The sequence below is a fragment of the Lontra canadensis genome, unplaced genomic scaffold, assembly GCF_010015895.1.
Source record: "Lontra canadensis isolate GAN:19392208 unplaced genomic scaffold, GSC_riverotter_1.0 scaffold54, whole genome shotgun sequence".
In the NCBI taxonomy this organism is placed as follows: Eukaryota; Metazoa; Chordata; class Mammalia; order Carnivora; family Mustelidae; genus Lontra; species Lontra canadensis.
Window position 1 is genome coordinate 10,022,164 of NW_022631048.1, and position 17,366 is coordinate 10,039,529.

The window sequence follows — 17,366 nt, forward strand, 5'->3', positions numbered from 1 at the left end:
TGTGTTCCACACATGACTCTGTCTTGCAGACTCCAGTCCTAGTGGACATGCAACTGTGGATTTTTTGTTTTTTTTAGAGATATTATGTATTTATCTGAGAGAGACAGATAGTGCATGCAGTGAGAACAAACTGGGGGAGAGGCAGGCAGAGGGAGAGGGAGAAGCAGACTCCCTGCTAAGCAGTGAACCCGATGCAGGTCTCGACCCCAGGACCCTGGGACTACGACCCGAGCCGAAGGCAGATGCTCAACTGACTGAGCCACCCAGGCCCCCACAGAGCTGTCTTTTCAAAATAGTATTTTCTTATCACCATTGTTGTACTGCATTCTTGATTTCACATAATTTCTTGAAACCGCACAGACTTAAACAAGCACTGGCTTATTCCGTTCTATCCCACTTAACTCTGCTGCCTTCTCTGTCATTATACCACCAGTGAGAGGGGAGAGAGACTACACGGGAACATATGGGAAGGTGTCTCACAGCAGATATAAACTCCCTATCTAGAAAGGCAAGCCAGTATCCCAAAGAAGTATCTTAATAAGCAGTTCAGAGGCGTATGAATAATAACTAATATTTTTGGCCATCTTTACAGCATACAAATGCTTGGAAGTAAATGCTTTACTGAGGGAGAGGTGAGGCTGAACTCCGGGGCTGGGCTGCATGGGCTCAGTCCCCGCTGCTGCTTACGACCTGTGGCCGTGGCCTCCACAGCCAGGGACGGTACGGAATTTAACATGTATTTCAAGGAGCAAGAACCCAGTACGTGCAAAGCCTGATGCACGCTCAACTAGTACACGGTCTTTGTGGACTTGAACTCCTAGCGTCCTGTTGGTGCTGGAACCTCCGCTCATTGTGTGTGTTCGGGAGGGAGAGGGATGACCGCCGCCGTCGTTCATACACCAGCGGCGAGGAAAGGGCCAAGACAACAAGCAGCCACTTCCAAGTAAAGCTTATCCAGCACGGGCAGCTGAAAAGATGTTCGGACAGTGGTTTCCAAATGTCCCCACACACTGAAAATTCATGGGGGTTTTTCAAAGGTACCCATGCCTGACTTCCAGCCCCTAGACATCCTGATTTAAATGGTAAGGGAGTGTGACCTGGGATGTGGGGTCTTTAAAAGCTCTCCAGATAATTCTAGATAAGCGATGCTTCGAAGTTTGGAAATCCCCGTGTCAGAGCTACATTTTCAGGTTTGTTGGAGGGACCCGGGTGATCAAATGAGCATTGGCAAATTCTAGGCTGTGCCCTTTAGGATTTCCTGGAATTTTCTTGAAGAAGTGTGGCTGTATGTCAGAGAGGTAACCAAAAATGGGGCAAAATTATTCATGTGTCTGTCTTTCCCCCAAACATTCTGTAAAGCTTCCATGCATGTTACAGAGGAAATCCCCTTCCTTTGTGTGAGATGTTTTTTTTTCCTCTGCCTCCGAAACACCTGCAGAATTACAATGCCTCCAAAGTCACGGCCTTCCAGGAGAGCAGTTAAGAAGTGAAAGATGGAGGCAAGCGGTTTGTCCATCAGGAGGAGAGCTTGACAGAGGACATCATACAGCTCTGTGTGCCTCGTGGGAGAGGTAATTAATGCGAAGGGATATTATACACTACATTATAATGACGACATGATGTTACTTTACATCACATCCAATAACAACAAACCACGAGCCAGGAGACTACGTTAAAGATAAGCCACTTAGGCTTAAGAAATGAAATCAGTTGCATAATAAACCAATTTTGAAGTTTGGGCAAATATTTGAAAGCAGAAGTCCTCACCCGCACCGCTTCTAGATCTATTCCATTTACCACCACCACCCCCCCACCCCCACCCCCGCTTTGCAGGGACATCATGGGGGAACTTTTTTCCCATCTTCAATGCAAGATGTTGACCTCCTGTCAAGAAGAGAATAGTCTCTGGGGGATAGTTACAAGGATAGCCTTGTTGCCAAGGGTCAACTTGGTTTTCTAGAGGGAGGAGACAATCTGTGAAAAGCTCTAGAATGTGAGGGCTTTGAAATGCGCCTCTGGGTGGGTCCCATGGTCAAAGGCTCCCCTGCCCCACTTAAGGGGATCCGAGACAAGCTGGAACTCATTTAAAAATAAGACAAGTCTCCATTGTTTGTCTTTGCTCCAGAGCTTCTAGGCCCTTGGACCCTTCTGGTGCACCCTGATTCCTGGAGTAAGCCAGGTGCATGGGAAAACATTATCACCTACATTTGCGACTAACTGGTTTTGTTCGATCTAGTGAAATAAAATACAGAACAGAGAACTTTAGACCATAAGGAACTCAGTGAGCCTCTCAGGAAAGGGAGCACAAGAAGGTGTGTGATTCCAAGCTAAACAGGAAGAAAGAAATGGTGGGAAGAGCAGGTTGGGTGGAGAACACAGGTCGTGTGCACATGGGCTGGGGTCTTGGCCTGCACACAGCCTCTTCACTGTCCCACGGACGGGACGCACGCTCACGGAGCCAGCGCGGTTTCCCAGGGGCCGTTTGAAAGGCTCGCGTGAATTGACTTAATCCTCACAAGACCCTGTGTTGTAGGTCCTAGAATCATGCCTCTGGTGCAGGTGCAGGAACAGAGGCTGCAGAGAAAGTCCAAGGAATGTGTCCAGAGCCGTGGGGGCTGGCGGGGGCAGAGCCACCCCACCCAGAAGGCCGGATGGAAGGACCAAAGCAGGAGAGCTCTGCTGCCTCCGAATGGTCACATTTACTCAGGGCGTGGGTTCACACGCACGTTCCAGTCGATTTGAAGAGCCTTCGTGGAGAGTGGTTAGTGTCAGGTGCACGTCCAGGTGGAAATCAGCCAGGCCTGCTCCTGACTCCTTTCACGTTAGTAAGAACGGTTTTAAATGACATGCAGAGATTTGAAGAGCCCAAGTGGGGTGAAGACCACCAATGCAAAGTAAGGAGAGATGGAAGGGGGTAAATGGGAGGGATACCTGGCATGAGGTGAGAGGCAGAGGCAGAGAAGATGGCACTGAATCCTGGGACTGCCCCTACCAGCCGTGGGACCTTCGACAACAGAACTGAAGCTCTTGGAGCCACACTGTGCTCTAGTCAGGGGACTGTGGCTCCCCTGGATGGGGCAGGGCAGGGGAGGGGTCAAGGCTGGCCCAGAGCAAGGGGGTGGGGTGGGGTCAAGGCTGGGCCTTCAGGAGCACCAAGAGAAGGGGGCTGCCGAGCTTCCTTGGGGAGCCCACTGCTGGAGGGGAGAAGGAAGGAGGGGACTTGAGCTCGGATGTACTTGTTTTGACTGTTGGGAGAGAAATATAAGTAAGACCTCAATCATTTTGGACACTGGGTTGTGTTCCTCAGAATTGAAGCTATTTGGGCCCCAAGATCTGCCCAGAAATTACAGTTTTATTGTTATCCTTATCCACAATCACATTGCTATTGTTACCATTTACTGTTACTCGTTTTTCCTCTGTTCTTAGACTCTCCTGGAAGGGAAGGGGACACAGAAATAACCCAGAGGCTTTGAACGCCAACGGGGCTGGAGTCTACACCTGATGCCAAAACGTGTCCTTGGGGGCAGGGCACGAGCCTGCCCTGGGGGTTAGGGAGCCCCTCTCTCAGCCTCCCCTGAAATGAATGCTCTGGGGCTCTTTACATCATGCTCTCCAGCCTCAGCCTCCTCATCTGTAAAATGGGGACCAAACCAGTTCCTGGGCCTCATCACATTATTTTGAAAAACAAATGAAGGAGTAGATGTGAAAGTCCTCTGAAAAGGCAGAAGTGCGTGTAAGGTAAGGAACTACTATTCAGAGCCTCATTCTTGAACCTGGGTTGTGGTAAGGCTGTGTGTGTGTGTGTGTGTGTGTGTGTGTGTGTGTGTGTGTGTGTGTGTGTTTAAAGGTGCAGCACACCTTGGTGCCTGGCAGGAAGGCCCCGCCTTCTCCCATCTCAGACCTTCGTGAGCACCTGCCTGAGGATCCATTTTGGACAATCACAGCTTCTTTCCAAACGCTTCATTGCAGAGATGATTGAGGTGAAGACACAGTAAATATGAAACTGTGTACAGTCCTGAAATGAAGGATTACAACCCTGTGGAAGGCAGCCCCGTGGGGGGAGGTGGGGCCTGGTGGGTTTGGGAAAACAGGCCCGTGGTGTCTGGAAAGCACCAGGTGTGGGGGCGGGAGGCACGGGTCCATGGCCAACTTCCACCTCGCTGGGTTCACTGGGCTGTGTCAGCTGGGCGAGCACCTCTCCTTCTCTGAGCCTGTTTCCCTGCTGGTAAAAGCAGGGCTGGGCCAGGTGAGAGCCGCCACCTAAGACCCCAGCTCTGTAGCTCCAACAGCTGGTTCTTAGCAAAAGAAAACCCACTTCCAACATTTCCTTAGGAAAGAGCAGAATTGTATGCCTTTGGATCCTGCCTTGGCAGGATCACAGGCTATTCCCTATCATTCCCACACTTGGGTGCTTTTCACACCAATGACCCATGAATGCAAAGCATTATGGAACCACATGCAATCATAGGTAATTACTAGAAGAAAACGAGCCTCTCGCCAACCTTGCTCATTAAGCTCTTGCAAAGAATATAGCTCTTACATTCAAGAGAAGGATAAAAAATCAGATTTGGGGGGTAAAGGGGTTTCCTTATTTAGTTTTTCCTATGTTTCTTTTTGCCTTAGTTTTTTTGCTTGACACAGATTCTAAGTGAGAAGTGACTTTGTATTTTTTTTCTTAATTCCTGAATAGTATCTTGATCCAGTAAACAGTACACGTTTCCTGAAGGAATGAAAAAGCCATTTTTCCTGAGCGTTAGGATTTCCTGTTAAACTCAATGGATATTGTGGATTCACTTAGTTCCTAAACTAGTCTCAAGTTACAAGTTGAACTACAATGCAAACTGCATTAATACTTTGAGTTCCTTAACTGTAAATTTTTTGTCATAACCGAGCACTCCTACAAATCAAAAAATACTTCAATTTTATTTTATTTTTTTTAAAGATTTTCATTTATTTGACAGACAGATCACAAGTAGGCAGAGAGGCAGGCAGAGAGAGAGAGGAGGAGGCAGGCTCTCTGCTGAGCAGATCATGACCTGAGCCGAAGGCAGAGGCTTTAACCACTGAGCTACCCAGGTGCCCCCAACATACTTCAATTTTAATGAGAAAACTCTGTTTTTAGGGATTTATTCTACATAAATGCATGCATAATTGTGCAAAGATGTATGCACATCTTTTATTGTATTTATTGTTACATTGTTCACAATAGAAAAAATGTGTACTAAGCCCTTGGCTTCTGTAAACTATAATATACTTTCAGGCAGCTATTGAAAAGATTTTAATAGTCCTGCATAATGTCAGGGAGAATGTGTACTGCGTATTTCAACTTTACACCCATCACAAATGTACGCACACAACAATGCACACGGACCTATACTTTGCAGATGTTCATGTGTGTGTGTGGGAGGGAGAGTAAGAAATACATCGAGTTTTAATTTTGGGGTTGGAAATGGAAGAGACGTTTACTTTCCACATTTTAAAAATATTCGAATTGTTTTTTAGTGAAAACATTTGGATTAGAAAAAAAAAAAGCTGTCGGGTGAGTTTTAACCCTAGCATCAAAGGAGAGCACAAACATACAGAATAAATACTTGTTCTGCTGTAAATTTACATAAAATTTCCCCCCCCCCAAAAAAAATGTGTTTGCAACCTGCTTGAGAATGTTTGGGTGTTTTGACTCCAAAATCCACTTGGAGGAGTCTCCCTTAAATAAACAATCCCAAATCATAAAAAAGAGTCACATAAAAAAGTGCTAGATAGCATTGTTTATCATAACAAAAAAATGCAAAGGAATTGCATATGTCACCTAGTCATGTAAACTAGTCAATGACAAACACATCTACACAAATAAAAATTATAAGGAGTGCATAATAAATGTACCCACAATACTATTGTAATGTTAAGGTGGTAAATTTTTTTTTCAACAGTATAATTCAAATTTTTACTAAAATTTATATCTGTATACAGAATAAAATGTTTTTATAGTGGTTGTCTTTAACTTGTGGAATTATGAGTTATTTCTTTTTACAATTTTTTTAATTATTTATTCATTTATTTAATTTTTAAAAATTTTTAATAAACATATAATGTATTATTAGCCCCAGGGGTACAGGTCTGTGAATTGCCAGGTTTACACACCTCACAGCACTCACCATAAGGTGGTAAAATTTCAAAATGTAGTACGACCCGAGCTAATAAATATAGGAAAGCAAGACTAAAAGTGCGTAGGACAGATGGGACTGTGTCAAAATCTTAAAAATGGTTGTCTGTTTGTGTGACAGTGTGGTTAAATTTTTTGTTGTGACCATTTTCTCTGTGCTTTTTCCCCCTTAATGATCAGATTTAGTTCTATAATAACTTTTTAAGCTCTTTTTTAAACCGTTGGTACTATCACTGGCAATTTGAAAACCCTGGCTGCATCAGATGACTTGGTAACCAGAAAGCAGAATCTGAAATTAAGGAGGGCAATTTGAAAGACAGTCACTCTTTCGGGAGATTGGTGGTCCCAACAGTGGAACCACCTGAACGAAGAGACAGTGGCCTTGAGCCTCTGAAATCTGTCTTCTGTTGATGGAGTGAAGACCGCACTCAGCCACCACGATTAAGTCTCATGAATTATGGGGAGAATCCTGATGCTAACACCATGAAGACATTTTTCTTTAAGAAAGTTCAAGATAAGGATAAGAAAAGAGTCATATTTGCTTTGGTATAGGATGGCACGCTATATTCTGAACTTGACACAAAAGTAGTCAAGTTCGTGCATTTCTGGGTGTGGGATTTTATGCAAAGGCATCATATGGTGTTGTCTTTTAGCTCAATGTAGTTTTGAAAAAACAACAAAATATTTTGTTTAAGGGTCAGTATATATGTAGTAAAACTATCAAGCAAAGCAAGTGAAGGCTAAGCATGCAGTCTGATGGTAATGACTTCAGGGCTGGGAAAGGGGACCCACGGGATGGGGTTGGGAGGCTCACAAGTGGCTTAAAAGATACTAGCAAAATGTTATCTCTTTATCTAGGCAGGAAGGCACACGCATTTATATGTTATTTTACTTTATATGTTACATAGGACACTACGTATTTTGGTACCTATCAATATTTCATAATAAAAGTGCAAAGCATTTCTTTGTGTTAAAAGGTTAAGATTACGTGAAAAACTGAAAGCTGATGGGAGGAAGAAACTTCGCGAACTTGGTGGCCCTCTAGTGCCCAAATCGCACAAGTACAATACACGTCTTCTTTTCAGAGATCCACTCACCCTTTCACTTCCTTAAAAACAAAAATCAACAGCAAGACCAGGGAGAGTGGCATGGTCCCAAAGTTACTCAGGTTAGATGGTATGTCTTACATCAAATTCTTAAAATACTGCCCGGCTGCTCTTCACTCTCTTTGAAGAATGACCCAAGAGCATATGTTTCAATTCTTTGGCAAGAATGTTTCATAAAATGTTTCACAATTTAAAGATACATTTCAAAAGAAAAACAGTATTAAATTTTTACACCTCTAGGATCTTTTTTAATTGGTTTCATCCCCATGTCCTTCTTTTAACATCTTTGGAGTTACTACATTTAATAGCACTAATTTCCTTGCAAAATTTGAGGAAGAATCACACCAACAGATCCTTCCTCAAGGTTCAGCTCAGACCTCACACGCAGCCTTTGGGTCCCACGGGTGAAAGTGGTCTCTCTGTGCATATGAGCTTCGAAAACACGAAACTAACTTTTTCGGGGACTTATTTCAGCCTGCTTTATATCGTGATTGCTTGTGTACAGCCCTAATCCATCCCTCAGATTCTTAAGGTACACAGGACGAAGTCTCTTGTCTTTTTTATCTTTACGTTACCACAGTTCTTAACACGGCACCTGGAACGTTTTATAGGCTCTTTTGTCTTTTCCTTTGAGTGCCTTTTCTAGAGATTTAAGTGAGATAAGTTCATAACTGTATTTTAAAACTGAGGTCATATCTGAAACATATTTTCTAGTTTGGCCAAGCAGTCAAAAGAATTACATAGTCAGAATAGATAACAGAGGGGACTGTGAGATTACTGTAGGATACAGGATTGCATCTAACCTGCCACAGTGAAAGGCAACTTGTTTGTCTCATGGGCACAGTTGGCATTTAAAAAAAAAAAAAAAAAAGGAATCCATTAACATTGAAAATACTGTCATGATTCAGTTTGGCCTTGCATGAAATGTGCAAGTTTGTCAGTCATCACGGAAACTGAAGGGATAATATCCATGACATTCAGTGACTCAGTGGCATAATGAAAGGAGCGTGAGATTTCAACCTCCAGCAGCATCTGGTGAATCCTAGGGAAGCAACTTCTGAGCCCTAGTATTCCCATTGGTGAAAGCAAACATATATACATATTATACATAAACAAGTTATAAATATTTATATAGCTTAATATGTTATAAGTCAAATATATTTTTACATTTATATATGATATATTGTGTATATTATATAATATATTATGTATGTTATATTTTTATATGTAAGATTATAAACTATAAGTTATAAAACTTTGTATTATATTATTTTATATTATATATGTTTTATATAATGAATAATATTATGTTATATGTTATATTATATAAGCATATTATATAGAACATACTTTATATTATTGTATATATTATTTGTATATGATAAAAATATGTGATATATTTAGATTATGTATTATATAAGATTATGTAGGTGTATAAGTATACATAAGTGTATATAAAAGATTATAGAAGTGTATAAATATTTATAAGTATATTATTATATAATTTTACAATATATTTTTATATAGTTTATGTGTGGGGCGCCTGGGTGGCTCAGTGGGTTAAGCCGCTGCCTTCGGCTCAGGTCATGATCTCAGGGTCCTGGGATCGAGTCCCGCATCGGGCTCTCTGCTCAGCAGGGAGCCTGCTTCCCTCTCTCTCTCTCTCTCTCTCTCTGCCTGCCTCTCCATCTACTTGTGATCTCTCTCTGTCAAATAAATAAATAAAATCTTAAAAAAAAGATTATATAGTTTATGTGAGTATATTTTATATATATGGAATTATATTTTATATGGGATATAAAACACATCACATGAATGTATATCCAGGTGCCCAGGGGAGTCAGTGCACAAAATTGTCATCCCGTCTGTGACAAGTGCTTTTGGGCAGCTGGTGTCTTTCTTCTCAAGCTATGTCCATGGTGATAGTCTTTTATATCTCACTTATGGTAAAGCCCATCACGATATTCCATCCTTAATGGTAACATAATGGACTGATTACGCATGGAACTCACCGACTTGTGTTTGTATAGAGTGTTTTAGAGCTCCGAGGCTTGGTGATAGATGTGATGTCTCCAAAGGGGTCATCCACGTCATCGGCATTTGTGGACTGCACATAACCACTGTTTGCATGACAAGAAAAGAAAACGTGGGTTTCTTGATAAGAAAAATGGAAGAAAAGATCAACAGCGTCCTAACATCCAAAGGAAATCTTATTTGCTAAAATAGATAAAAACCTGAAAAAACAAAATAATAATAATAATAATAATAACAATAACCAGGATGATCGAATAATTTGCCTTAAAAAATAAAGGCAGGAGATTTTCCCATTTTCAGAGCAACAGTTTCGAGCCCTCATGATCTTAAGTTTGGGCCAGAGTGGGAGTAACAGGTGGGTTGGGATTTTGTGCCAAGAATCAGGCCGTTTCTGCAGCCTGGGTTGGCTCCTTCCCTGGAGACAGGGATCAAGCCTGGGGCAGGGCAGAGACTGGCATCCACCGGAGCCACTAAGGCTCCTGCTGGGGAGGGAAACCTAGTTGGAAAGACTGGTTGCCTCCATCACAGAGCAGTAATGAGGGAGGGAGAGGGCAAAGATGAAAGACCCATCTTCTCGGATTCACTTGGTTCCATGGTCCTATGATCTGAATATTTATGTTCCTCCCATATTCCTGTGTTGATATTCTAATGCCCGAAGGGGATGGTAGGAGGAGGTGGAGGTAGCGGAGGTGGGAGGAGCTTGGCATGAAGGTGGAGCCCTCCTGAGTGGGATTCACGTTCTTCTAAGAGAGGGTCACAGAGCTCTCTTTCCCTTTCCACCCTGGCAGGACCCGTGGAGAAGGCTGGGACTTGGGAGAAAGTCCTCTCTCCACCACGCTGGCACTCAGATCGTGGGCTCCCAGGCCCCAGAACTGTTAGAAAGAAATATCTATTGTCTAGAAGGTGACATTCTGGGTTAGCAGCCCCAATGGACTCAAAGACAGGGTCATTCCTCAGCCAGAAGCAGACAGACCCCCACAGGCTGGACAACGAATGTCTTTGCCGACTATGGAAAGCCAAGTTTAAATCTAGACAAGTAAGAAGAGACATTTCCTGCACTTTAGTGTTAGTGGGCACGTCTGTATCTTCTGCATCGAGTATCAAAGCCTTTCTGCTTGACAACACCCATTATTAGTAGCACCCAGTGTATTTTACTTCGTAAAATAACCAATTTGGGGAAACAGAAAAATACCACTCCCCCTTTCTTTCTTTTATCAAAATCGTTAACAGATCTGTGATGAAAGTCCTGACATTAAGCAGGCTCTGTGCTGGCAAAACATTAGAAATCGGTTCAAAAGTGTTAGTTGTCTTAAACAGTGAATTACAAACATGAGTGAGCTGAAGGCAGGTACAATTTAGATGTAAATCTAGTCATTTTTAAGACATTAAGAAACACTCTCACTTACGTATAAAGAGGAATGTATTGGCTTCTGGAACTTGGACTCACGCTTAGAAAAAAGAGAATATGGACAATGGACATTAACTTCATAAGCATCAAATTATTACAGTGTTTCTCTTATTAAAAGAAAAGCAAAGTCTTCAGAGATACCTCGTGGGAATTAACCTCTAAGAGTTTGTAATTGTGAACAGAGGTGATTTAAAGATGGAGTTTTAAGTGAAAATTAAAAAGCCTAACAAATGGACTCCAAGTCTTGCTCTCTGCAGCCCTATTTTAAAGTCTCTCCTCTTGGCTTTCTCCTTTGCTGTAGGCTTCCTTTGAAACTAAACGGGCAATATTTGGCAAAGCTGGGCCCCCAATTTTCTACAACACACGGAATTTTCATGTTGAGTGGCTCCTCCTCACCAGTCAGTCTATTTCTCCATGGTAGAGACGAAACAGCCAGGGCACGAAGTTTATTCATTCACATGAGATCATGGTTATTTATGGAATCTCAAGGAGATCTGGGTTTATTTTCTATTTTCCCTGCTCCAGCCCCAGAATCAGCCATTTATCCAGGGGTCTCATAATTTCTTTTACTGAAAAATGGTGATTAAAAGCCAACATCTTAACATAATAAAAAAATTAATTTTAAAAAATTTCTTAAATAAAAGTCAGCATCTGGGGGCGCCTGGGTGGCTCAGTTGGTTAAGGGTCTGCCTTGGGCTCAGGTCATAATTTCAGGGTCCTGGGAACAAGCCACGAATCCAAGTTCCTGCTCAGTGGGGAGCCTGCTTCTCCCTCTGCCCATCTCTTCTCTCTCTCTCTTTCATAAATAAATAAAGTCTTTAAAAAAATAAAAATAAATAAAAGCCAACATCTGGGGGCTAGATATGCTCACGGCTGCTGGGGTAGAGGTCCCTGCTCCTGGGTCCTCGGAGTGGACAGAGCTAGGGACGGAAGTCAGTGTAGGAAGAGTGTAGACCCATATACCGATGTGTATTTCTGTATCTACTGTTCATAAATAAATTATAGCAAACCTGAGTTCATAGGATCCTTCCTGATCAAATCCAACAGCACAGTTCATTCACGGCCTTTCTTCCTTACTTATTTGTATTCTTCCTGACAGCATGAAACCTGCTTCCTGTTACTAAACGCGTCATTTGTTCAAACCCATACATGTAAGAAGTATTAGAATTGCCACCCATTTCCCGGGGAGACACAGGCTCTATCCAGATCACAGTGTTTAGATACGATTCTTTTCATCTTTAGCCTGACATTATTCGGTCCAAATACTATTTCCAGACTTACTAAAACCCAAACTTATCTAGGACCACCCACTTCATGTAGTTATGTCATTTATTTGTAACATAAAATCTTTTGTCAACATGTGCACTCCGTTCTGGACCCTGCTGACATCCGGCAGGTTTGGCTGTCCGTGTGGATTTGAGCATATATGTATGTATTTATTTCACTTCCCATTCACTGAAGTTTGTTCTTTTTTTTTTTTTTTTTTGAGATTTTATTTATTTATTTGACAGAGTGAGAGAGCATGAGCGGGGGAGGAGCAAGGGGAGAAGAAGAAGCAGACTCCTCACTGAGCAGAGAGCCCAATGCGGGACTCGATCCCAGCCCAAAAGCAGATGCTTAACCACCTGAGGCCCCCAGGTGTGCAGTGAAGTAAGTCCTTTTTAATGACTAGCTCTATGGGCTTCACAAATACAGAGTCAAGTCAGCCGTATAGAGCCATTCGCTACCCTAAATGTTTCCTTTATAGGCTCTCTGTAATCCCCCTTTCCAGCTCCCGGCTGCCATTGTTCTAGTCCCATCCTGGTAGTTTTGCTTTTTCTGAATGTCCTATAAATGGACTCATACAACATGTGGCCTTTGGGGTCTGGCTGCTTTCCCTGAGCAAAACGCATTCCACACACGCTGTCATGGGTTGCATTTAGTTTTGTCATTTCTGGGTGGTATGCCATTGCACAGGTGTATCTAGTATGTTTATCCTGTGCATGCCTGCCCACTGGCCTGTTGAAAGAGATCTGGGTGGCTTCTAGGTTTGAGCATTATGAGTTGAGCCGCATAGATGTTCAAATATGGTTTTACTGTGTGTTCCTGGGTGCAACATTTGCACAGAGGAAGGCTCCAGGGTGAGCGCCACTCTCAGGAGTCTGGACACATGGCGATACTGACTAACACATACAGCTTTTCATTCATCAGATGATTTCCTATTTAAAAAACGCAGGGCGCCTGGGTGGCTCAGTGGGTCAAGCCTATGCCTTCGGCTCAGATCATGATCTCAGGGTCCTGGGATCGAGCCCCACATTGGGCTCTCTGCTCGGCGGGGAGCCTGCTCCCCCCCCCCACCGCCTGCCTCTCTGCCTACTTGTGCTCTTTCTCTCTGTCAAATAAATAAATAAAAATTTAAAAAAAAAATGCAGTGAGGGCACCTGGGTGGTTCAGTCGGTTAAGCGTCTGACTCTTGGTTGTAACTCAGGTCCTGATCTCAGGGTCATGAGATGGAGCCCCACATCAGGCTCTGTGCTCTCTCCTTCTCCTTCTGCCCCTCCCCCTTTCCCTCTAAAAAAATTTAAAATTTAAAAAAAATTTTAAAAATTTTAAAGAGAATGGATTCACATAAATGGGACAAATTTTATCCTCTGGGTGGATTATTTGCTATTTCACCACATGCTATATAAATGAAAACATTCTAATAAAGTGTTTTCATTAGTACTCATATAATATAAGAGTTGGCACTGATGATTTGCACCTTTGTTCTTTTAAAAGATATTTGAATGTGACCACCAACAGTTTCAGCTTGCTGTGCTTATGAGCCTTATATTTTGTGCAAGTCTTAATCTTTTAAGAATTATTACCACTCAGTTTATACATTGGAATCTATTTTTTATATTAGGAGGTTTTACACATTTGGCAAAACATTTTAAATAATCTTTATCAAAAAGTTTACACTTTATTTTTAGACTATGGCTTGAGAAAAACTAACTTGGTTGACAAGACAACATTCTTCTCAGTATTTTCACCATTTGCAATACTAGACTCAGCAGTTAAACGTGGTTATGATTTTGCCTATTTTCACTTGATTATTCTTCTTTCTTTTACTGATATAAAAATTCATTTCTAAAGGACAGTATATGCAATTTTATTGATGTCATATAGAAATTTGAAAAATGTTGTCTTTGACATTATTTTTCCATAACTGAAACTTATCAAGAGCTCTCATCAATTTTGCTGACTACAGGTAAAAATCTCCTGGACTTAGCAATTAATTGTAGATTAGGTAAATTAAATGTACAAGATTAACCTTCCCATTGAGGTGATGATTGAATCTCTAGGAAAGAAAAGAGAGAATAATCTTACTATTGACACGTGTTTTTCTTATGCATTATCTGTCTGTCTCACACAATTCTTTATAAACATCTGTAGTATGTTTTGCAAAATACGCAGATCTGCTTAGACTTCCATATGATTCATTATATTTTCTATTCTATTTAATTTTACAAAATGGTGGTAGTGACTCACCACCAGTGTTGCCACCAACAACTTCACTCATTAACTACTTCACGGAGTATACTCATTAACCTGTACTAGTGTGATTATTCAGGCATCTGGAGAAACGGATCCCTCATTCACACTCTAAACCTGAGTTGATTTCCTGTGGTTTAAAGAGATAAATGTGAAAAGTGAAGTGTTTTTTAGAAAAAAAGTAAAGAAGAATAATGTATTACTTCAGGTAGTGAAAGATCTATTAAAAAGCCTATAAAAATAATAAGGCATGGAAGAAAATATTCATGATTTCAGTTATATTAAAATTCATAACTTCAATTCAGCAAAGAACAGTATAAAACAGAAAACTCAAAGACTAAAGGAGATATTTCGATGCATGTTACCAATAAAGAATTTTTTTGCAGAATAGTAAACATAAAAATTTATACAATTAATACATAAAAAACAAGGAATCCAACTGCAAAGGGGGTAAAATATGTGAACAGGTAAGTTACAAATGTGAACACCCAAGTAAGTCGCAACTGACAAAAAATAATGAGTATTGGCTATCAGGTAAATAGAAGTGAAAATGATAATGAAATACAATTTCATGCTCATAAGACTAGAATTTTTTTAAATTTGAAATTCCAAATGCTGGCCATGATGTGCAGTCGTGGGAACTCAAGCATTGCCCATGGTTTAGCCCATGGATACAACTCATCTGGAGAAGAATATTCCAGTATCTAGAATATAAAGAAGTGCATCCTCCTGAGGCAGCCATTGTAGGCGTAAGTATGTACATAAAATCTAAAAATATTTTTGGGCCTGGTACATGAAGAAATGGGGACACTGTTTCCAACTGCAATAAAATCATAAAAGGAATTCTATTACAAGAAAGATAAATAAATTGTGGTATCTCCATACAACACAAGCCTGTCCAGCAAGGAAGGTCAGCACCTAGAGATCTACGTGCCAACTTGTATGCATCTCACGAACACAACGTTGAACAAAAACATTATATATATTTATATATATATATATATATATATGCACACCCCCACACATACACACACACACACACATATATACATATATATATACACACATATATACGTATATATATATATATGCCACTATATTGAGTTTATAACCATGGAACACAATGCCATATCTTGGTTAAAAAGAACACATATGTTTTAAAGTCTTACAGGAATGTATGAAATATGAAAAATCAAATTCAGAATACTAGTGATCCCTAAGGAAGCACAGAGAGGCTCACCATCGTGTTGGTAATGTTCTTATTTCTAAAACTGGGAAGTGAAGACACAGATTGCATCATATTCTTATTTGCATGTTTTGTACATATTAAATATTCAAAAATAAATTTAAAACGTAAAAACAAAGGATAACCCGGATTGTGGATTGTAGTGAGAACAAAAAATAGGGAGAAATAGTGACATTTTCAATGACAGAAACAAGAGATTTTTACGACTAAATGCACAAAATGACTTTTATGGAAGGATTAATAATAAAACCACAGTTTCTAGCATAAAACACAAAATACCTATCTGATGCAAAAGTTGATAAAAAAGTTATAACCCCTTGAAGTCCATGGATTTCAGACTATAATTCTTTGTATCAACTTATTCATAAGGCATTCCTTATTTTTAAATGATTTTAAATTTTTTTTTTTTTTTTGAGAGAGAGAGAGAGACAGTGTGTGGTGGGGGTAGGAGCAGAGGGAGAGAGAGAGATTCTCAAGCAGGCTCCACACTCCGCAGGGGCATGACACAGGGATCAATATCAGAACACTGAGATCAAGATCTGAGCCAAAATCAAGAGTCTGGTGCATAACCCACTGAGCCACCCAGACACCCCATTCATAGTCTAAATTGTAAGGAAGGTTAAGAGAAAACAAGAGAAGGCAGGCAACACTGAGCAAGTGAACGGGATTGGGTTCTCTTTCCCATCACAGGGATGGAAGTCTGAGGTCTATGGAATGTTCTCCATTCCAGAGGATTGGTCCATTCCAGGACTTTGGGTTCTGGCATAATTTAATGCCAAATAATATGTTTCAAAATGACCAATTTTCCAAAGATGGAAAAATATTTTAAGTAGCTGAGAGATCCTCACCCCCTCTTATAAGCCATGGATGGGAGCACCAGCCATATCAATGAGAGAACTGTGATAGGAAAACATTTACTGATGAGCACACAAGAGGATAAAACTTACAAAGTAACAGGCTTGACTGGTGTCAAGAAGGATCTTGTTTGAAATCTGTCCCAGAGTCCACCAACCACCTAAAATCAGCAGCAAAATGAATGACATATTTAATGCCTAAGTCAGTGTCATAATCTTGTCTAGAAGCCCCAGTGCTGCTAACTGTCCCTACAGCATCACAGGCAAGCCCCAGGCTCCCAATGGAAAACACTCCCCAAGCCTGCTTAGCAACTCAGGGCTTTGCCCCAGAGCCCCTCCTGGTCTCTGCTCTGCTCTCGGACCCTTAGTTTCCATTTGTTTTTGGAGCGCTGGAATCTGCCTCAGCACCCACCTCGTTTGGATTGAAGGTATGATTTTGGTTTTCATCCCAGAGCCTGTACTCACTCCTTTGTGGTCCACCCTCGGCGACCCCAGGCTGGTCTCCCCTTTCCAGCTCTGCCCATACCCGGAGCTTTGAACCTCATCTTGCTGGGAAGGACTTTGGGTTCTGGTGTAACTAAATGCCAAATAATATGTTCAAAAATGACCAATTTGCAAAACATGTAAAACTATTTTTAAGTAGTTGAGAGATCCTTAAAAACAGCTGTAATAATCCAGACATGTTTTCTGTCCTCCGACTGAGTTTAATTTCGATGCGCACATCCTGTGCCAAGACTTTATATTGGAGCCGCAATTTCCCCTCTGTTGCTGCCATTTTGCTCTGTAAAAGCTGACAAAGTTTTTCAAAATGTTGTGGGCTTCTTACCCTGTGGTTCTGAACCTCTTAGGAGTCTGTGTTTAGCACCATATTTATATATAATTATTTTCTTTACTGTTATGTGTTTTATGTAGGAAAGAGTTTTGTTATGAGAGGTGGTCCCGGGCTTGTCAGGCTTCTAAGGGATGAGGAACAGAGCAAAAGGGCGAGAGATTCAATGCAAGTAGGAGGTGCTTTGCAAGCACAGAGTCAGGGTTGAGAGGGCAA

General features: G+C 41.2%; 1 protein-coding gene across 1 annotated transcript in view; it reads right to left on the bottom strand.

Annotated features, from left to right (window-relative positions):
* The window catches only part of SPATA48 (spermatogenesis associated 48), a 63,156-nt gene that overhangs the window by 6,126 nt on the left and 39,664 nt on the right, over positions 1 to 17,366 (bottom strand). Inside the window, exons 5-7 of the mRNA XM_032874930.1 lie at positions 16,415 to 16,482; positions 10,707 to 10,748; positions 9,279 to 9,386 (exon numbers count right to left, since the gene is read on the bottom strand). Coding sequence (XP_032730821.1) covers positions 9,279 to 9,386; positions 10,707 to 10,748; positions 16,415 to 16,482 — 218 coding nt within the window. The remainder of the gene's footprint in view (positions 1 to 9,278; positions 9,387 to 10,706; positions 10,749 to 16,414; positions 16,483 to 17,366) is intronic.